The sequence below is a fragment of the Harpegnathos saltator genome, unplaced genomic scaffold, assembly GCF_003227715.2.
Source record: "Harpegnathos saltator strain DR-91 unplaced genomic scaffold, Hsal_v8.6 scaffold248, whole genome shotgun sequence".
In the NCBI taxonomy this organism is placed as follows: Eukaryota; Metazoa; Arthropoda; class Insecta; order Hymenoptera; family Formicidae; genus Harpegnathos; species Harpegnathos saltator.
This window is the reverse complement of record NW_020230037.1, coordinates 335917-357173: the sequence shown is the minus strand read 5'-3', so window position 1 is coordinate 357173 and position 21257 is coordinate 335917. Positions and strand designations below refer to the sequence as shown.

Genomic DNA, 21257 nt, shown 5'->3' with positions numbered 1-21257 from the left:
ATGGTGCAATCATGAATGAGACTCATGAGTCCCATCTTGTAAATAAAATATTTATTGCATAAAATACGTGATGTTTTACTATATCAGTAGATGTCAATCTTTCTCCTATCCGATACACGGAAAAGCAAATACATAACAAATTACGCAACTGACGATACTCAAAGCTGTATTGCAAAGCGTGCCAGACAGCACTTTTTTGTCTTCGAGAAAACGCGAAGGGACATTTTGCGTGAATATTTGACGGTCGCAACTTCATACGTTGGTTATCGCTGATAAAATTACTTCTATGCCTGTCGTTAATTTAAGCCACACTTCGATAAGGCACAATTTATTAGAATTCTCTTTTCTGATCTTTATCGCACCGTTTTAAGTCCTCGAGCGCATCTTACGTACATTAACATTGACAAATGCGAACATGTTCTTCTTTTTATTGAAAAGTTTCACGATCGCTTAGATCGTTTAGATGCATCTCAAGTTATCAACATGCATGCATACACACATACACACATTTTACGCGCTATACGCAGAAAATCAATATTCATTGTCATAGCGATAATCGTTTCTCTCAACCCCGCTGTCGCTGTAATTTGCTAGTTTCATTATGTGATAATTTGTAATGAAATATGCTAGGACTTAAATTGTGGTAGTAGAAGTAACTTAACTCTCTTATCACAGTCCGTGACTTTAGGTATTACTTGATATTACTGCTCGAAGAATTATCCTACGACGTATTTATCTACATAGATAATCGTTCCTCTCGATAATCTAATCTTATTACGCAAAATCGAGCGTCTGCTAATGAATGCTGTTAGACATTTATATATACGTCCGTTATAAAATAGCTAAACGAATACAATATTTGGTTGAGCAATATCGTGCCCTTTGTGAAATACGATTTAAAAGCGATTCGAAAAGGTATATACGTTATAAAATTCGTCATAAAAGTCTTACAAAATTGCGAGCTACATTCATAGCCTGATCTTATCTTCAATATCGTCAAAGGGTTTGGACGAGGATTTCGTCCTTAACGTGACGAGTTGGACGTCCTTAAACATAAGGTCAAACTACAAATATCGCTCTATACGCGCATCTCACAAAAAACACGTGGAAATAGCCACGGCCGATTTTGACGGGAGTTTCAGTTGGACTTAAATCTGAGCAGCTCAAAATCAAAGACACGTATTCTTTCGCATGTGCTTGTTTTCGATGATCAAAAAGAGATAGGTTAAAAATGGTCGATCAATTTTAAGTAGATATCAACAGATTAAATTATTCACTTTCCTTACCGAAGATAAAAATGAAAAAGTTGAGGATAAATTAGAATAACATTTACAAAAAAATTGAATGCGCAATATCGTAAAGAGCATCAAAGGCTATGGTGGAACTTTTGTTCCAAAATGTTTCTTCATGTATCTCGTGGTCTCGAGGATCGATTTTACAGAATTTCAACCGAGGGCTTTCTTCAACTCTTGATCCTGCGAGAAAGCGATGTCAGAAAGAATACGCATTTTTCATTTTCTACTGCCTTTCACAAGAAATGCGAGACCCGTTCGCGATCGGCGAATGTTTCCCTGTGAATAAATTTACAAGGATCGTAATCAAGTATTATGAGTGCGACATAATACAGTGCAGTGACATAATACTCCATTCATAATACTTCATTTTCAATGTATTGTCTCGTGCGTTATCAAACGACGGCTCAATTCCATGCGCGCGCACAAAGAACAGAATTTTCTGAAAGTAGCTTCGTGTAAGACTAACAATTTCTTACATGCTATATCCAACGATCAACTTATATCTGTAAAAAATGCATTATCGGATGTCTCGATTGTATCCCACATACCGTTCAGCTTTTTCCTTTTCTTGAGAAAAGTGAAGTGCGAATCCAGTGAATCGTGCGTCGAAACTCGGAGCTTGCACACCGCATCGATTTTCAAACATTCTTTTTCTCTCTCTCTCTCTCTCTCTCTCTTATATTCGATGGCCTAAGTACAATTCGTTAGAAACTATTTACAACTTTGCATGGCCAGTTGTAAAGTTACGTGGTACTTGGTACGTATATATATGTATCTTACTCTTCTCCCGAAGAAAGATGTAAAAAATGCGTCCTAGTATTTACAGCTGAAACGTTCTACGCCTGTCCCTCGAGGAATATCCAACTCTCGAGCGGCAGGCTGCGCACTTATCATTGAGCTATGTAAGGTCCTTAGTGAAACAGCAAGTCGTTATTACACATGACATAAAATACAAATGACTCGTCTCTGGAGTCGAGACTGGCTGCAGCCGCACGTGGTAGCAGCTTGCAATTGTTGGCTTGCAGCACGATATAATTAAGTAACACGACTCAGGGACAACTATTTGTTGACACTCTGTCTCGGGGACAAAACGTCTCTCGTATAAAATAAGGCGACTAACACAGATACACACACACATTCTCTCTCTCTCTCTCTCTCTCTCTCTCTCTCTCTCTCTCTCTCTCTCTCTCTCTCTCTCTCTGTCACACATACACACACACATACGTACACTGCAAAGTGCGCACAACGCTTTGGTTTCATGAACATCGTTGAACCAGCACAGTTGGGAGAAAATTGATCAAAGTCAGGGCAGTCGGGTGAGCTGAAAAACATCAACATCGAATAATGCGCGCGGGATTGTGGTCGTGCGTATTCAGTAGAAAATACCTCTTCTTCGTATCGCCTTCCAGGTCGCACTCATGCTGGCGCAGAGGGACGGCGCGGGCGCGAAGGAAGGAAGGAAGGAAACGCGGCCGATTCCCCCGGAGAAGAAGACTGCTCAGTGGAACACTTTCTGCAGGATTCTCTGCGCCGCGCGGATCAGCGGTGTGAGCGTGGTCAGTTCCGCGCAGTTGTCCAGGAATGGATGAGACAGCAGCTCGTCGGCGGTCGCTCTTTCGTGCACCTCGACGGCCAAGCACCTTTCCAGGAAATTCTGGAACATCGGACTCAAGCTGTTCCACCTAGGTACAGCCGGCTTGCCTATGGCGGCGATCAGGTATAACGCTCGCAACGGCGTCTCCTTCATGTACGGTGGCTCCCCTTCGATCATCTCGATGGCCATGATGCCCAACGACCAGATGTCCACCTTCTTGCCGTACTGCTTTCTGGTGACGACCTCAGGCGCCATCCAATACGGCGTGCCGACCATCGTCTGCCGCTTCTCGTCGTCCTTGATATTGGCGCAGAAGCCAAAGTCCGTGACCTTGACCGCGCCGTTCATCCCCAACAGCACGTTGTCCGACTTGATGTCCCTGTGGATGATGCCCCTGGTGTGCAAGAAGTTTATCGCCTTGAGCACCTCCCTGCATACGGCCGCGATCTGCGCCTCTTTCATTACAGTCTCTGTCACCACATCCGTGAGCGGCCCACCCTCCAGAAGTTCCATGACAACCCAGAGGTGCTCGTCCAGCAGGTAGGCGTCCAGGAAGTTCACCAGGTTGGGATGCTGGAACTCTTTGAGCACCTTGATCTCGGTCAGTATCAGTTCCTTCTTGGGCTGCTTCGACAAATCGATGTCCTTGATGGCCACCTTCTGATCGTGCTGGAGGTCGGTGGCTATAAACACAGTGCCGGAAGCACCCGCTCCCACCTCCTTGGTCCTCTCGAAGCGCAAGTTGGGGTCACCGTTGTGACAGATGGCCCTGAGTTCCTCGTACACTTGCTCGTCGTTGAGCTTGGCAAGGTCGTTGAGCTTCGCTTGCTCGTCGGTCTTCCTCCGCAGGATCGGACTCTCCTCCAACGTGCAGCGCGGCGTGTTGTCTTCCTCTTCTCTTGCCGCAGGGTACAGCACGTAGTTGTCCTCCGCTTCGCAGTCGTTCTCGGTCAACAACAACGAGTCGTCGTCGGCAGTCGTGAAGGTCTGCAGGTCCTCGAGGATCTCGGTGAGGCTCTTCTCCACTCTGTCGGTACACCGGCGCGGCGTCGGTTTCGGCGCTTTGTTTACCTTCGCCACCACCGGTTTGTTCAGCTTCGGCGGTAGCTCGGGTAACCTCTTGCTCTTGTTGGGCGCATTGGTCGCAGTCGTGGTCGTGACCATGGTCGTCGCCGTTGTTATCTGACACTCCAAGCCCGCGCTATCGTCGGACTCGCCTGAGCCGGACTGATACTTCTTCGTGAGGATGTTGTCGATCTCCTGCGACTCCTCTTCGATCAGGTCCTGCGTGACGAAGGGCTTGAACACCTCCTCCTGCGGCTTACGCTTGATGGAGTAGTTGTAGAACTTGATGGCCTGCAACGCCGCGGCCGGATGCTCATCCTGCTCGGACTTGGAGAGCTGTGCGTTGAGCAAACGTATCCACGGGTCCGGCAGACCCTCCAGCTGCCCGGTCACCGCGTTTTTGCTCACGTGGAACTGATGCGAGACATTGGTGGGCAGGCCGATCTCCGCCACGGTGTCGGGCGGGCAGCTCCGCTTCTTCGAGAAGAACTTGGTTATGCTGAGGCTCATCTTGGAGCGCGACCTCGCGCTCTCTCGCCGCCCCGCGCCCTTTCCGTTGTCGCACTTCTCCGGTCTCAGTCGTCGTCGTCGTCACCGTCGCCGTCGCGTCGTGCACGCCCGCTCCTTCACCAGACGAGACGAGGAGGAGGAGGAAGAGAGAAAAAAGAAGAAGAAAAAAAGAAAGAGAACACAACACAGCCGGACGGATCAAGTCGCGACGCTCATCCTGTATACGTCAGTCGTCTCGGCGACCATCCCGTCGAGTTTCACGCCCGATTACACGCCGGCACGTTATCAGTGCTGCCAATCGTCGTCACCGCCGTCAACGGCGGCGCCGGGCGTTACCAGATTCTCGTCCCTCTCGCGAGCGCGATCGATCGCTCGCCGACGCCGAGTCGATCGCGACACCTTCGAGAGTTTGAATCGTGCGCGCGTCTCACACGTGGTCGCGCCGCGGCCACGGCCGTTGCGGAATGCCGAGAGAGCAACGACATGCATACCTAGACCAAGCATTCACTCGAAAAAGTGAAGCCGGAACTTGGCAGTTTATGATTGAGAGAGAGAGAGAGAGAGAGAGAGAGAGAGAGAGAGAAAGTTGTTCTACTTCTAAGTGCGTCTACTTCCTTCTCACTCCAGCTTATATCTATCAGCTGGACTGTCAAGAGTCGCCATATTTGTACGACAGTTTAAGTATTTATTTATAGACAAATATGTGAAAGAAAAAGATAAAATATACGAAAGAAATATAAAAGATATGTAAAATAAATATAAAAACAGATGTAAAAGGTTTCATTAACCCAACTAGCTTGCTATATTATGATACATTCGCTCTATGTTTATACCTGTGTGTGAAATCGAGTTTGGTCCGACTTGTGTCTCAAATGTACGCCACAAATGCAACAAAACGCCATATCGTTTTGTATCTTGTATTATTTTTTTCTTTTTTCTTTCACTGTTTACAGCAAAACTGTTAGGTTAAGTCCCATACAGCACAAACATTGCTGCAACGTTGCTGCAACATTGCAACATTGTTGCAACACGACATTGGTGCGCGCGCGAATCGAGCGTCGCGTTCGCTGAACGCGTTCGCCGCGCTCAGTCTTCTCTCTTCTTCTCTCCTGCCGCCCCGCCGTCTTTCTCCTTTCTGTCGACCTCGATGCCGATCGAAATATAATATGTTAATACGCGCTTCATTGAAATACATTATTCCGAAGCGATGTTTAATTCACGCGGAAATACGCATAACGGTCGCTCCTTTTTTCCTCTTTGCATACCGCTCGCGTTCGTGCAAAAACGCGGAATATTGCAGATAGAAACTCAGTGACGAATAATTTCGTGATAAAGAGCGGAGGAGGACGATAAGGGAAGCAGCAGAGAGAGAGAGAGAGAGAGAGAGAGACTCTCGAGGCTGGTCTCGTCTCGGTCACCTCTCCATTCCCACACGTTTTTGAGATCCAACTGCGTGAATCGCTCGTTTTCTTTCGTTTCCTCCTTTTCTCTGTCCTTTTCCTTCGAGCACGCTCCTGCTCGCGATAGATTTGCAGGTGCGACGACCATCTGAAGGAAGAGCCTGACGCGGGTCTTCATTGTTTTGCACGCAAGGTTGTGCAATCCGCTGGAAGAATTCCGCTGTGTCGGTGCAGCTGCGGAAATAGGATGTTGTGCGTCACACTTGTGGGGCTCGTCAACAAGGAATAACGCGGTTACGTAGAGCTTTACCTTTTGGCCTATGGTAATCTATCGTGATCGATCTCCAGCATTGGCGATACGCGCGGATCGGCATTAACATTCGCAATGACGTAAACCGGGTCATTGGCGTATGCATTTGTTTTTCGCTCGCTCCTCTTGCTCGTCCTCTCCCCCTCCCTCTCCTCCCGCCTCTCGCCAATTGCTGCCGCAACTATGTTTGCGAGTCGAGATAATGGTGCGAAACGAGCACCATTGATGTTAAACGATACATCATCATTGTTGACATCGGAATGCGCAAATCAGCGTCGGCCGGCTTGGCGAGAAGGAGGAAGACGTTGTTGGGTCGCAAAAGCGCCGATGTACGTCACGGAGTCGCATAGTGCGTAGCAGCGGAAGACGCACTACCGCGAGATTGGAATCTTCTCGCGTGATTGGGATCGAAGCGATGAATTTCAATCAAGGGATCGTCCTTCTCCCTCTCTCTCTCTCTCTCTCTCTCTCTCTCTCTCTCTCACTCTCCCCTCTCTCCCTGTCTCTCTTTCTCCTTTCCTCCCTTACCCTGCCTCTCTTTCTCCTCCTCTCTCTTTCTCTCCCTCCCTCCCTCCCTCCCTCTCTCTCTCTTTCTCTCTCTTACATAAATTAATTACACGAAATCTGAAATCCGACGCACACCGTCGGGCTTTTGCGTGTTACTATTCGGCACGAAGGTCGAGGACTGCGCTCGTATAAAGATAACGAGCATGTTATTTTAAAATCAGAATGCTGCACTCGCTGACGCGAATAAATAAGGAAAACAATAGGACGATGAATTAGTGTCAATAGTGTCTCGTAAGTGGCTCGATAGTAAACGTCAAAATCAAGCGTTCAATCGCCGGCTTCGGATATTTGACGAATATCATAAGCCGCGAATGCCTCGTCCTCGTAATTTAAAATACGCTTGTCTACGCGCGAGCCCAAGTTTATTATTTTCTCTGAATGTCTCAACGACCAGCAGAGCTAGCGTTCTACGTATGAGACGCCGCGGGCGGTGTGTTGCGAAAGCTGTTGCAGGAAGGAAGAAACGACGAAACACTTTGCAGCGCGTTTCGAAATCTCAACCGACAAACGAGCGGCGTCCCCCAAAGCCGTCCGTTTGCGCGGAAAATAGTTTATTTGCAAGCAATTCTTGTCTAATCTACTTCAATGTGACCAGCAGACTTTGCACATTTTTCAACGATAATCACTTGACGTTTTCAAATTGAGACGCATGAATACACAAATGTCTGAATAAATGTATAAAATGTACGATAGCGAGCTTTTAAGCTGAGTTCACATTAGCGTACCAAATTATACGAGTCTGTTTGGCGTGCATACGATCGAGTTGATCGCACCGTCGACATTACTTCAGGTGGCCTCCCAGCGTTCTTCAACGAAAGTCACATGCCGCTTCGTTGTCGCGTGAAAAGACGTGATGTAACAGAGAAGATCGGGTGGGTTGCTACAAGATTAAGATCGGACTCAATGGGGACGGCGAAGACGCGCTCGTGATGCGACCAGGTTCGAAATTCGGCTTCGAGTTCGACTCACTAAATATGAATCAAGCCTTTAGAGAGCCTTTACCGATTATCAGTTTATATATCTTATGCGCCTTTATCTATTCTATTCTTATCTAGCAGACAATTATTCAGCAATCTCGAAATCGCATACTGAAAATACCGATAAGCTTATCTTTTCTCTCTCTCTCTCTCTCTCTCTCTCTCTCTCTCTCTCTCTCTCTCTCTCTCCTTTTCGACGATCTCTTCTAAATTAACTTGTCCGTCCGAGAAGCACGTTTGACGGAACGAATTTTCAGCTCACGACGAGCTTCGGCCAGAATCGGAATCTGTTTCGAAGAACTTTCTCGAATGAATCGTCGAAGAATCGAGGGAAGCAGTTCATTGAGAAGGGCAATATCTCGAGTCGAAGATTGACGCATCTCGGGCGCTCGTCGGGCTTTATCGTTACGCTCGTCACGCTATCAATATTTTTTGTAATCTGCGCCATTCGATCTTTACCGAATATATTTCTCGAGATAAGAAGAAACATCGTAGATACGCGGACGCCAGATAGTAGATCCGCCGCCGCCGTTGCTGCACACGCGTGCCGGCGCTGCCTTTTTTCACTCCCTTTTCACCCCCACTTTATTTTCATCTAACCTGCCTCTTTATCCGGGTGGGGGGCCGAAGAGAAGGTAAAATATGGGGAAACCGGTCGCGGGGTCTGTTCAGCGCGCCAGCCGAGAGACAAGCCGGCAAGATCGAGCTCGTCACGAGCGCGTCGCCGCTCTGCATTTTACACGCTGCGTCGCGTGTATCGCTGCAATTTTACGCGCATTGCGAACGAACAAACAGCGAATTCGGCCAATGTGTACTCCCCTTTATTACAGAAATTTATCGGTGGCTGTGGGATAAATTGGCCAGTGACAGTAAGTGATTTTCTCACTCGTACGAGTAATTTTATTACTCACTTTACCAGAGCCAGTAATAAATAAATCTGTTAGGGTTCCGCGGGGTTCGCGAGCGAACGCGTCAATCGGACGGAAGAATTCACTAATCGCTCAATGAGCGGTTATACTACTGGATGTACGCAGTAGTATTCTATGGAATTTGCCGTTCGTCCGATTAGTGCGTATCCATATCTCTTCGCGAGCGAGCCGGATCGGGGAAGCGAGTCGAACTGCTTCAGTTCGTATCTGCTGTGGCGAATTTATCATTGTTCGTTGTTGGCTGTTCATTCGGCCGCTTGTTCGCTCGGTGTATACGCGCCTTTATGCGCGTATCTCCCGAATTCAAGCGCGCTTTTACGCGCGACTCGCGACACCGCGCGGTCACGTGACGTCATCGCGGGTCTCTCGTTACGCGAAAGGGGAAGCGCAAGAACGCCGAGATTTGCTACCTTGTTCTTACGTGTCGTTCCTCCATCGGGCATAAGATCAAGCAATCTCCACCGTGATGACAAAAAGAAACGGAAAAAAGTGGATGCAGCAGCGAAAGTTACAACCCGTACAGTACAAAACGTATGAACGTGCTGACGAGTGGAGCTCCTCTCTTGATATTTAGAGAGAGAGAGAGAGAGAGAGAGAGAGAGCCGATATCTCGACTCTCGCCGTGGCACGCTAAAATTACATTTCCCACGTCGAGTCCGCTCTTGCACCATTTGTCGATAACGAATTTGCCTGGTCGCCGCTTTCTTCAGGATTTTTGCTGGACGCGGAAAAAGCGCGAAATTTTTCGCGTCGATACGATGAATCAAGCAAAGCCCGGAGGAAAACGTGCGCAGACGTTCGCGTGTGCACACACGAGAGTCTTATCGTCCCGGAGCCGGCGGCCGATCGGAGGATCAAAAGTTAAAGATCATAGAAAGAAGACGATGCAGCGTTATCGCGCGGAGCGTCGAGGTCGCGCCGGGGGATCGGCGAGAACCGGCTGCGGCGATCGCCGATATATGCCGTATTTCTTTCCCTTACGGTAAACTCGCCGTCGTGCGTAAGAGCGTGAATTAGGACGTCGGTCCACGCCCCTCGGTAAACATTTTCCGACGTATTCCGTCCGGTACTTTCGAGAATCGAACGATCGCGCATTCTTATTCTTACAACAACGCATGCGCGCGCGCGCGCGCTTATCGGCGCGAAGGAGGCGCGATTATCAACATGTTTTTAATGAGCTCGTGCCCAGTCGCAATTTTTCCTCCCCTTTACCGCCACTCGCTCGCTCTCTGAGCGAATGACACCGCACTTCTCCGCCCCGCACGGTAAAATCATTAGTTCCCCCCCCTCCCCGCCCCGTCGTCATCGTCACCATCGAAGGCGTTCGACAAGTTCGAGTAGCCCTCGCTGCTGGAGGAAGCGAGGGAGAGAGAGGGACTTGTGTGGTTCTTCGAATGAAACGTATTCCCGACGTTCTCTTTACCCCGCCTCCCTTCTCGTCGCTCCCTCTCTCGCTCTCGCGCTGTCTCGTACTTTTTCTCTCTCTCTCTCTCTCCCTCTCTCCTTCCCCCCCCTCATCGGTCATTCTCCTCCTCTCGCTCTCCCCCTCGCTGATAAATAAAATATTAACCGACGAACTTGATTCGAACGAGCTGTATTCGCGATCGGACGACCGAGCCGACAGGCAGCGCGAGGCAGCGAACGGTCGTTCCACTTGAGTAAACGCGTTCAAGTTTTTCCTACTCGGGCCGGCAGACACTCACCACCATTCCGTTCATCGTGTGAGTCGCGCGCGATTGGTCAATTTCGTTGCTGTGGTGGCTGGCTAGGATAACGAAGCTGCAAGCACCGTTTCACGTTTCAGTCCGCTCCGTTTCGCCGCTGCTCGAAGGATAACGCGAAGTCGTCGAGTCGCCGAGCGAAGATCGAGGCACCAGCTTGCGCAAGAGTTACCTCGCTCTCTTTCTCTCTCTCTCTCTCTCTCTCTCTCTCTCTCTCTCTCTCTCTCTCTCTCTCTCTCTCTCTCTGTCTGTCTGTCTGTCTATCTATCTCGCGGACGCGACCTGCGCTAGTTACACCCTCATCGGCTACACCGACGTCTTCCTCGGGAAGACGCGCGGCGACGAGCGCGCGCGCGCGCACAAACTGTGCATTCCTGTATAATGAGCTGCGGTGGATACGCAGGACAACGCAACCGAGTAGCTACGACCAACGTGCCTGATCAGTCGAGCCAGTCTCTACGTTGAACCTTCGCTCGTCCAGCCGACTACCCACTATGGTTCACCCACGACGCAAGGTAAGCAACTTCCCTCGCACAGAGCCCCCCTCGTCCTTGAACAAGGGGACCGTCCAGCTTGCGACGCGCGGCGGTCCTCGCGAGAGGGGATATTGTCCTCTCGACAAAAGGAAAGAGGGGAGGGAACAGAAGACGCTGCGTTCGAAGGCAGCCGGGAAAGGAGAGCGGAATCCGGAGCGAGAAATCCGGGAAATCGAGACCGCTTTATTAACATCCGTCGAGCCATCCTCGAGCGGAGATTCCAGTGAGAGGCGTCGGTCAGGTCGATATCGTTGGATAAGCCACGTCTCTGCGCGGCTACGCGCTCGCTATCGTACGCCGACTGTGAGGTTCCTCCGCACTCCGCAGCCTGCGGGAATGTTCTGGAATGTCGTAGATACGACCGCGTCGTGGTATCTTCCGTGTTCTCTTCTCTTAAGAGGCACTTCAGCCTCAAGCTCGTTTCTTTTTTCCCCGAACGCGCTCCGCGTTATCTGTATTCGTTTCGCTCTGGAGGGCGGAAAGATCAGTCTCTGGAGGATCGAGCGAAAAAGCGCAGACCTCTGTCGCGAATTTCGAGCTCTCTCGCTGCAGGAGCGAGGAAAGTCAATCGATTGTCGATCGCGCGGCGCAATTGCGGCTCGCATGCGATAAATCACGCCGTTCCTTATAAGTGTATGTCTACAACCTTGCTTTAAGAGGATGTAAGCTCTAAGCCGTAAGTGTTAAGTGATTCGTCATTTCCGTCTCTAAGACATTCCCGCGCAGTATTTAAGCTTTAGCCGTTAGATCTGAGCGAATTGCGCAAAACTCAATTCCTACGGTCTAGAGCATAGAGCTTAAAGCCGACATATAATTTTCAGCCAATCAGCGAAGAGGATGTTTTGTCGTGTCAAAAAGAATATACCGTCGATCGTAGATATAACCTCGCTCGCCGATATAACCTCCAATTTTGTACTTCATATATTTGTAAAAGATGTACATTCCACGAACACAACACCATTGTTAGCAGGAGAGCTTGACGTAAATCCATCTTGGTTATGGAGAAAGTAAAGAAACTGCGTGTTTACAAACGCATTATCACCAACCACCAAGTCCGAATAACCCTTCTCTCATTGGCTGATATACGTCACGTTTTACGCCTTACGTTTTATATTGTGGATTACCGTCTTTAAGGTTTATTTAACAGTTTTCAGCTTACAGCTTAGAGCTTACGGCTTAGAGATAAAATATTTTCTTAAAGCGAGGTTGTAGACATACACTGATGTAAATCCATCTTGGTTATGTAGAAAGTAAAGAAACTGCGTGTTTACAAACACATTATTACCAACCACCAAGTCCGAATAACCCTTCTCTCATTGGTTGATATACGTCACGTTTTACGCCTTACGTTTTATATTGTGGATTACCGTCTTTAAGGTTTATTTAACAGTTTTCAGCTTACAGCTTAGAGAGCTTATGGCTTAGAGATAAAATATTTTCTTAGAGCGAGGTTGTAGACATACACTAATCGTCGTAATTGTGCGCGCGCGCACGCCGTTTCGTAACGCGCGAGCGTAATTTCGACGAGCGTACGACAAGCGCAAGATAACGAAAGGTAAAAATTACGTAACGCAGAATCGAGACTCGATGACGCAAAGTCCGCTAAGACGAATATTTTGCATTTTTAATGCATTATGCAGGCGCATCGGGAAATATACATCGTATAAACCGCTCGCCGACGCGCCTAACCGACCGCGACGTCCGCTAATTTATTCGTCTAACGCGCGATCGGAATCAAGTTATTATTGTCGAGTAAAAAATGCACAGGAATCGGTGACAAAAATCTACACGGCGAAGCCGTGAATCTACAACACGAAGCTTCGACAAATCGACGCGCAATTGTTGCTCAACTCGCACGGCGAATTTATGCCCATGTATCGTGCAACACGTCGTGTATGCGCGACTCGCGAATAACGCGAGCCGTCGACGAGACTCTAAATATCGCGTCTCTCGATACCGTAATCAAATTGTTTACAATTGCGGGCCTCTTGAATCGCCAATTAGTCATCTTACGATGTATTAATAGGCGTCACAGCGAGAGAGAGAGAGAGAGAGAGAGAGAGAGAGAGAGAGAGAGAGATACGGGCGTTATCTGTGAGCGTGCACGAGGCAGAGACGAGGGAAACTCGTCAATTCTTCGTCTGCTCGTGTACGATTTACGAATAACACGTAGACGCGTGCAGGTAAACAATACTTTCACGCAGGATCAACGGACGACTAATGTCGCGTTATACATACGTTACGACCGCGATACATCATACGTTACTACAGGCGTGTTTATTCGCGTCTAACCTAGACCTGGCTTAACCTTCGGCCTAACCTGGCCCGACCTGATCGCTTTAATCGATCGATTTAAATGAAGTATTTTCTTCGCTTTAAACTGCGCTTTCCTCCGTCCCGTGCGTCGAAGAAAATCATGTACGTTTGCCGCGATAACGAACGTCCGTCGGGGGAAAACGCAAAATACGCGAATAGCTGAACGGCGCGTTCTACGAGGAGAGGGTTGCGGTAACGTTCGTAGCGCGAGCTGAAGTAACGAAGAAAATAAGGAAAATGCAATATTAACGTTAAAAGTAACGCTAAAATAACAAAGTAACTAGTGACAAGGAATATCCGGTCGGAAAGCATCGGATTTGAAAACTCGGGAAAGATTCGTCGAGGCGGCGAAACGTTTGTCTGTTTCGAATTCCGAAGCGTGAAATCACCGCCGAGATAAACTGGGAATCTTAGTTTGAAAGGGTCTTGGAATCTTACTTAAAGTCCCGGCAATCGAGAAATACGAGCTGATTTTATCTTCGACCGTGGGTCGGACATTTCTTTCGTGGAACTTCATGTCTGCATGCGCACGGGGAAAAGGAAAATTTCGACAGAATGTAAGGAGATGTGTCCGCGCTAATATTTGCATCGAAGAAACGTCAGCGGATCGTGCGATTACATTACGCGTTCTCTTGATACGCATCCGCACGTGTGTAAACAGTCGCAATTTCGATACGAAGGTGACGCGCGCGACTTCCATTAACGCGCTGCCAATCGAATTTTATGAACACCGCATACGCAAAGTGCCGTGATGTATTATCGCCGATAAGACGCGAATTATTGTCACGTGCGATTACGCAAAAAAAAAAAAGAAAAAACAATTCCAAACGGCTGCTTCGTACGCATCGATCCGCTCCGTTACGTAATGAGCCAGCGCGGCTAGAATGATTAATTAGAATGATTATCGAATTTACCGCTGATGAAGTGAATTCAGCCTCAGGCGACTTTATTCTCATTCGTCGGAACGACAGTTCACCACGCGTTTAATTAGAGTTTGAAACGCCGTGACAAAAGTTCCCATTAGCTCCATTAGTACCCATCAGTTTGGTCAAGGCCAACGAAATAGTATAAGAACAGCGATAAGAAGCGCGCGCGTGCGTTTCTTATTGCGCTACTTTTTACGGCTAACTGCATTTTGCAGAGAATAATTATTTCAACCGGATTCTCCGTGCGTATTTAGATTGCGGTTTTAGATTGCGTTACGTTACTTGATCTCTCGAGTGCGACGCTAAAAACACGCGCCTCCTCCTCCTCCTCCTCCTCCTCTCATTACATACGACATACAATCACGAAAGTTCGCTCTTTTTAGATCTTATCCTTGGCGAGTCTGATCCGCGATCAGCTGCAGCAGAGTGTGAGGTGGAGTTCGTCCTTAAAAGTCAAAGATGAGAACTCCGTGCCACACGTCTCGCCTAAGAGGGACTCCTTTAAGGTATCTAGCTCGTTCCTTGGTACTGAGACGACATGTCGACTGCGCAGTCGGTGACGGCATGATCCTCCACGTTTTACTATTTTGCAGTATGCGGACCTGTCTGTGCGCCTCGCGAACCCGCACGAATTGCGCCCCAAGCCTGCGACTAGCCAGTTAACATTCGGCAAATACTTCACCGATCACATGCTCAAAATACATTATTATGAAGCCTTGGGTGGCTGGCAGGCGCCGGAAATTATGCCTTTCGAAAACTTAGTTCTCCATCCAGCGGCAAAAGTGCTCCACTACGCAGTAGAGGTATACACACATCATATATCTTTGTATCTACAGACGTTAACCGGATCTTTTTCCTCGAGCAATCGTCACAATTGACTCGTCAATGTGTTTTCATTTGCTTTGCCAAGTATACTCATCGATACTGTTACGTATCGCGTGTATATCATATTGGTAATATCATATTCGGCGGTGCGACACATTCGGCGTCCCGCCGAAGTGAGAAATCCGTCCGTGAAATTGCTTAAACGGAGATGCATTGATTGTCTAAACGGCGATGACAAGTCCCCTTTTTTTATCAGATTAAATTGCAATGAAGAAAGTTCTTGATAGAATACGAAGAAATGTTGTCGTGAAAAATATTTGCTTGTATTGTCAAAAATATCGTCCGAGCGATAATCGAATCCAGATTTCGAAGGCTGTACCGTCTGTATTGTCTAAATGTTAGAAAATTGTAAGAGAAGCATGCGCAAGAGGAGATATTAAGCTTGTGTGTACACGCGAGCGTTAATATCACGGAGGTGAAATTCTTATTATATGCTTTTACGTACTCTTCTTCTCTTATTCTGTATATCTCGTCCTTCAAGTCTAATCTGACGTTAGTAATACATGTGCAAATCTTTCCTCAGTTGTTTGAAGGTATGAAAGCTTATAGAGGTGTTGATGGCAAAATAAGATTGTTTAGGCCAGAGCTAAATATGGAACGAATGAATAATTCAGCAGTAAGGTCTGGTCTGCCTGCTTTCAGAGGAGATGAATTAATTAAGTGTCTTAGCAGATTAATTAGTATAGATCAAGAATGGGTACCGCATTCTACCGCCTCTAGTCTTTACATTCGCCCGACATATATAGGCATCGAGGTAAGCACGCGTTTTTTCATCATTACATAAAGTATGTGTGTGTGTGTGTGTGTGTGTGTATATGTCTGTCAAGAGTCGCGCGCGCGTGCGCGCGCGTTCACCCGATACCCGTTTTATCAAAGCTGTTTTTTTTCTTTTTTCTTTCACCCTCCTCTCTTCACCGCGCGCACTCGTTTTAATATTAATAATCACGCGATATACAGTCCCGCGTTCGACAACGCGAACATAATAAGATACGGAGAGTTTTCATGTCACTTATGTCACAGACGTCATCGTGACCGCTGAGAGAACTCGCTATGAGAGAGCAATCATTACATTTCTCAATACTCAATGATAAAGTTCGATAAGTGGAATCGTGTGTCACGATCATACACAAACGACATTTATCACACCCGTGTCCTTTTACCGTTACTGTTGCACCGCGAACAGGAATATCCCCGTTTGTCGTCTATGATATTCTTCCTCTTCAATCTTCATCTTACTTATTCGAGTGTGCTTTTTGTTTCTCGATATGTATATATAATTCGGGAGTAATGTAGGAAGTCAAACTTCTTTTCACATTAGTTCTTATCGTAACGATGCACGTATGTATATATATTTTTCCGAGATATGAGACGTATTCTTTTTTATCGCTTTTTAAGCGATGCGTCGTTGTTACGTTGTTGCAAAAATGTAACGATTCGACAGATAAACAAAGCACATTTCAGCGTCTTAAAATTTTTCACTGACGAAACGTCGTAAGCGTCGCCTCGGAATACTCGCTCGAGATTTCGCGCCGATATGTGATCGATCATGCGGAAAACTTCTCTCGTTGTCTTGTGTACATTAGTGACCTTGAAGCAGTTACAGCAGATTGCCAATGTGTCACATCTGATGCAACGATCCTCTTCGTTAATGACGGAATTTCATTTATAGGTGAAAAGATGCATGTCTACATTAATACAATAGTTCAATATTCCTAGTTTTTATATGTCAAAGATATCATTTAGCGTTCGTTCCTTCTTTGAATTAGAAAATAAACAGAATCACACGTGTAAGTTTAATCCACTTTAGATTGTAGTGTATTATATATATATATATATATATATATATATAATTATATATATATATATACATATATAATTTACATCATTAACCAACTCGATAAAATAAAGTGTGTTTGTCCTTTTCTTTTTATAAATAGCCTACACTCGGAGTTGGTGTAACCGATTCGGCTTTGTTGTATGTAATTCTATCTCCTGTCGGGACTTACTTTAAAACGACAGGACAGCAAGCCGGGGTCTCGTTACTTGCGGATCCCAAGTACATCAGGGCATGGCCCGGTGGTTGCGGTAGCTCCAAGCTGGGCAGCAATTACGGGCCTACGATTCAGGTGCAACAGGAGGCCATGGATAAAGGTTTGCAGCAAGTGCTGTGGTTGTACGGAGAAGATCACCAGCTCACCGAAGTCGGCACCATGAATATCTTCATGGTTTACATAAACGATGATGGAAGTAAGCGACCATTCTCCTTCTCGTCGATTCTTAGATTCTTAGGAACAAACAAAAACTTTCTATAACAAGTCAGACAATGGAATAAGAAGCGAATCAGAACGGGTTGAAGAGTTGTCTTATCTTGTTTCTTCTTATGTGACTTGCAGGAAAGGAGATGGTGACGCCACCTTTGAGTGGCTTAATTTTACCCGGCGTCGTGAGAAACTCACTTTTGAGTATAGCGAAGGAATGGAATCAATTTGACGTTTCAGAAAGAAACATCACCATGAAGGAAGTGATACAATTGCTTTCAGAGAACAGGGTAAGAGGAATATGAGACTGATAAGTTTACTTACATGCTGTTTATCTTTCCCTGCGCGAGGATCTATTGTCACAATATCAATTTGCCTGCCGTAGCTACTGGAAATGTTCGGGGCAGGTACTGCGTGTGTAGTTAGCCCTATATCATACATTCAATTCCTGGACCAAGGTTTACACATACCGACACTTGAGCATTCCGAGCCGATTTACGAGATGCTCCAAAAGCATTTGTTGGACATACAATACGGCGTTATACCGGAACACCCGTGGAGTTTGACAATTCAGTAATATGTGAATAATAAACTGGATTTGTCCAGTTTTGATTCTCATCACATCAAACTCGTTATATTTATATACGTTACAGGATCTCAACAAATTCAAGTCGCAAGTAATATATCCTGATTAATCATCTTCGAAATTCTTAACTTCTTAACTTCACCTTATTTACAAGATCTTTTCATATCATTTTCTGTCATAATGATACACATATTTTCCTACTTTTATGGTGAATCTAATGGTTTGGCCAGATTTTTAACATGACATCAACAATAATTTTAACGATGATATTCTATAAATATTTGATTTAATTTCCGCGTCCATCTTAAATTTGTTGTTTCTCAGGTTTCGTGAACATTTCAGTTCACTTCTTCAGAAACCCAATTTCTGGTTTTTCCCTAAAATTTTTCCCTGATAAAATGAACTGAAATGTTCACGAAATATCAGAAATCCAAAATCCGAGAAGGATGCAGCACAAAACTGGAGATCAAATCAAACATTTCTCTATACCGCGAAAGTTTAAAAATATCAGAAGAATATCCTATAAAATTGTCACTTTCGACTCTGCTAGAAAGAAAACAACTTAAATCCGTAAATATTCAGCGACATATATATCTGTGTAAAATCTTCTTAAGAAACAATTTAAATTAATATTTATTTATATGACCCCTTCTAATGAAGAAGCACGTGAAAGAAAACCTACTTCTAGCGTACACAGGAAGAACAATTCTTTAGAATTAATGTTGCCGATGATTGGTCTCTTCTAATTAAATGTTATATTGGTCAGACCAAGTGATAGATTGGATTAAAACACGAAGTGTTAAAAAGCATGATATTTTTTAATCACATAACATGGCCGAATTCAACGGGACAAAATTTAAGATTGACCAATCATATCAACCAACTGATGTAGTAAGTGATAGCAAATCAAATTCTTTTTCTTTAAATATTAGTATTTTTTCCATTAAATAGCGTAGTTTATTATGTGATAAAACAACGGTATTCATAGTAAAATTGTACTCTTTGAATCACAAATGCGTCCGAGTGTCAAACGAATAAAAATATCTAGAAAAATCATTCATCTTCCTGCGTAGGTGAAAATAATTCCTGTTTAAGATACTCTCTTGTAGAAAAATGCATCACGATTTTTCTTACAAGATGGTCTCACATTTTATACGTAAAGCTTGTGATTAATACACAATTAGTGATAATTGTACACAAACATTATGTACAGAATTATGCGTTTACGATTGTACATATATATATTTTTAGTTTAAATTTTACTACTATGCGATATGTTAATTGATAGAATCGACACTATGATGTGTAATTGTAGATTTTTTAAAGATGCGTCTTCTTTTTTTATAATAAATAATGACGTAGAAATTTTAAGAGCTACTCGATCGCTTACTTCGCTAAAGCTGCTAGCGTTCATGTGTGGTTTAACCGCGGTAACGTTCCGCGAGAAATTACGCGGTGTTACATACACACACACACACACGATGCCATATGTTAATCCCAATCAAGCGATACGACAATGTCATAAACAAACGATAAGATGTTCGGCGATTCAATAAACACGATACATTCTCGATCGACGTGCTGTTTCTTTGAAATTGTCATTCGGAATCTCCTCGTGTAGACGGCCGAAGAATTCCTGGGAACAAGCAGCGCGCGTGGAAATCCATCGAAGCCGGCAATCGCGGGCATGCGACAAAACTGACGAAATGGTCGCAAAGAGGAAACGGACGAGAGCAAACACGTAGGAAGCGTGCGAATCGTTCTGACATTCGCAATAACATTATTATTTGGCACGTGCGCGTGTGAATGAACTATGTGCCAAACAGCGTCGAGTAGGAGCGCGATAAGGAAAGAGCTGCGTCTCGTACGACCGAGGGCGACCGCTGAGCGTTCAATGACGACAATATTGCGTTATACTCGCGTTATCTCGTAAAATTTATGCAGGTGACTGATGGACAAGCGGCTCTCTCTTTATCTCGCCGCTCTGCCTTTATCTTCGTCGTTTATTGGTCGGTCAAGCTGCCACGCCTAACAAGAGCACTCGCGCCTCACGAAAAAAAAACACATGATAATTAGGGCACGCGTACCGCGTCGCTTTCTTACATTAGATGTTTATCGAGAACTTATCGCTGCTTCGCGCCGCGACTGCCGCGAGAAAGGAGCGGCGAGGGGGAGAAAATTCGGCAGATATTCTCTCGAGTGTCTCGGGTGTTACGCGCAGAAAGAACCGACTAAACGCTAAAACGCTGAATCGGCTGAATATGTCGGAGTTAACGTTACCGAATAACCAAACTCCACCATCGATCCCCGTCTCGACGAGCTGTACGATGTTTTTGCGAGACTCACAGGCGCCGCCGCCCGCGCCGCCTTCGATCTCGAGTTCCGCCATGTTGAACGCGCGTAAAACGCGCCCGCCGGCAAGGACGGCAAACCCCACGCAAGGGCCGAACCGTTACGCGCCGAGTAGTTGACTGTCGCGCCGCCTAGGTGGCGCCGCGAGGCCACCCGCTCGTGAATTGCGGCGGTCGCGTTTTCCCATGAACGCTCACCCCCCCTTCGTCAGCGGCGTCCCAACGGCAGCGTCGTGCTAGTCGCGCGCTTTTAGTATCCTTACAAAGGTCTCGGGTGTTGTGTGTTCGTACCCTTGGGAAGGTTCGTCAGTCGCAAGCGGAAAACAGCGGAGCGTACGCGCCGAGGTACGCCGCTCGTCTCTCTTCGCCATCCTGCCGCGAGCGGACATCGCCGGTGGCCGTGACAATTGGAGACGGCTGCTTTTATGATCTCGTAGCGGACGTGCGTGGTTGTGTGCGAACGACCAGCAGGGAGAAGCAACAGCGGCGTCCGTCGACGCGCTCTTCGAGAGGGTGAGTCCGCAGCACGCAGCTTCGGACATGCTCCGGACATGCTGCGTTTCGTAAGGCCGAGCGCCGGCCGCGCGCGGATTTCGCCTCCGAGCCGCGAGTGTCGGCCGAGGGATCGATCGTCAATCGCGTCAATTATTAACCTCTCACGCGCTCTATTTTGAATAGCGCCATTTCACGCGACCGGCCCCCCCCGGCCATGGCGTCGCGCGCGACGGAACCGAAGTTATTGCATCTCGCGAATTCGGAACAATCCGGCCTCCCCTCGCTGGAGGATCGGAGGGACGCGCTTCGCCGAGACAATGCGCCGCGGTGAAACATTGTTGTGTCGCGTATGAGAAATTGCGCGGATGTTCGGCGTCTCTTCTTCCTTCTTCCTTCCGCTTCTTCTTCTTCTTCGTCTTCTTCTTCTTCTCCTTCTTCTCCTTCTCGTATCCATCCGAGCAGCCGAGCTGCACGTTCGGACTCGAACATTTGCTTCTGCGAGATCGAATCCACGTGATGCCGGTGACGCTGTTACG

General features: G+C 46.6%; 3 protein-coding genes across 3 annotated transcripts in view; 2 read left to right on the top strand and 1 right to left on the bottom strand.

The window, feature by feature from the left end:
* Nucleotides 1-312: 312 nt before the first annotated feature.
* Nucleotides 313-4789, bottom strand: Pak3 (p21 (RAC1) activated kinase 3). Its single transcript, XM_019841360.2, has 2 exons — nucleotides 2682-4789; nucleotides 313-2616 (listed from the first exon to the last, which is right to left on the bottom strand). Exon 1 carries the CDS (start codon nucleotides 4462-4464, stop codon nucleotides 2794-2796), a length of 1671 nt encoding a protein of 556 aa, XP_019696919.1. The 5' UTR covers nucleotides 4465-4789; the 3' UTR covers nucleotides 313-2616; nucleotides 2682-2793.
* A 5440-nt stretch (nucleotides 4790-10229) lies between these two features.
* Bcat (Branched chain amino acid transaminase) lies at nucleotides 10230-19452 on the top strand. The gene is made up of 7 exons (XM_011140882.3): nucleotides 10230-10883; nucleotides 14530-14652; nucleotides 14740-14949; nucleotides 15555-15785; nucleotides 16969-17278; nucleotides 17425-17579; nucleotides 17675-19452. Exons 1-7 carry the CDS (start codon nucleotides 10863-10865, stop codon nucleotides 17864-17866), a joined length of 1242 nt encoding a protein of 413 aa, XP_011139184.1. The 5' UTR covers nucleotides 10230-10862; the 3' UTR covers nucleotides 17867-19452.
* A 1005-nt stretch (nucleotides 19453-20457) lies between these two features.
* Nucleotides 20458-21257, top strand: part of Nrt (Neurotactin) — a 42208-nt gene continuing 41408 nt past the window's right edge. Inside the window, exon 1 of the mRNA XM_011140881.3 lies at nucleotides 20458-20739. The gene's annotated coding sequence lies outside the window, so the exon portion shown is untranslated. The remainder of the gene's footprint in view (nucleotides 20740-21257) is intronic.

Coding starts and splice junctions, on each gene's coding strand:
- Pak3 (XM_019841360.2), bottom strand. CDS start 4,464: ATGAGCCTCAGCATAACCAAGTTCTTCTCGAAGAAGCGGAGCTGCCCG.
- Bcat (XM_011140882.3), top strand. CDS start 10,863: ATGGTTCACCCACGACGCAAG. Junction 10,884..14,529: donor TGGTTCACCCACGACGCAAG/GTAAGCAACTTC, acceptor CGCTCTTTTTAG/ATCTTATCCTTGGCGAGTCT. Junction 17,580..17,674: donor AATTGCTTTCAGAGAACAGG/GTAAGAGGAATA, acceptor TGCCTGCCGTAG/CTACTGGAAATGTTCGGGGC.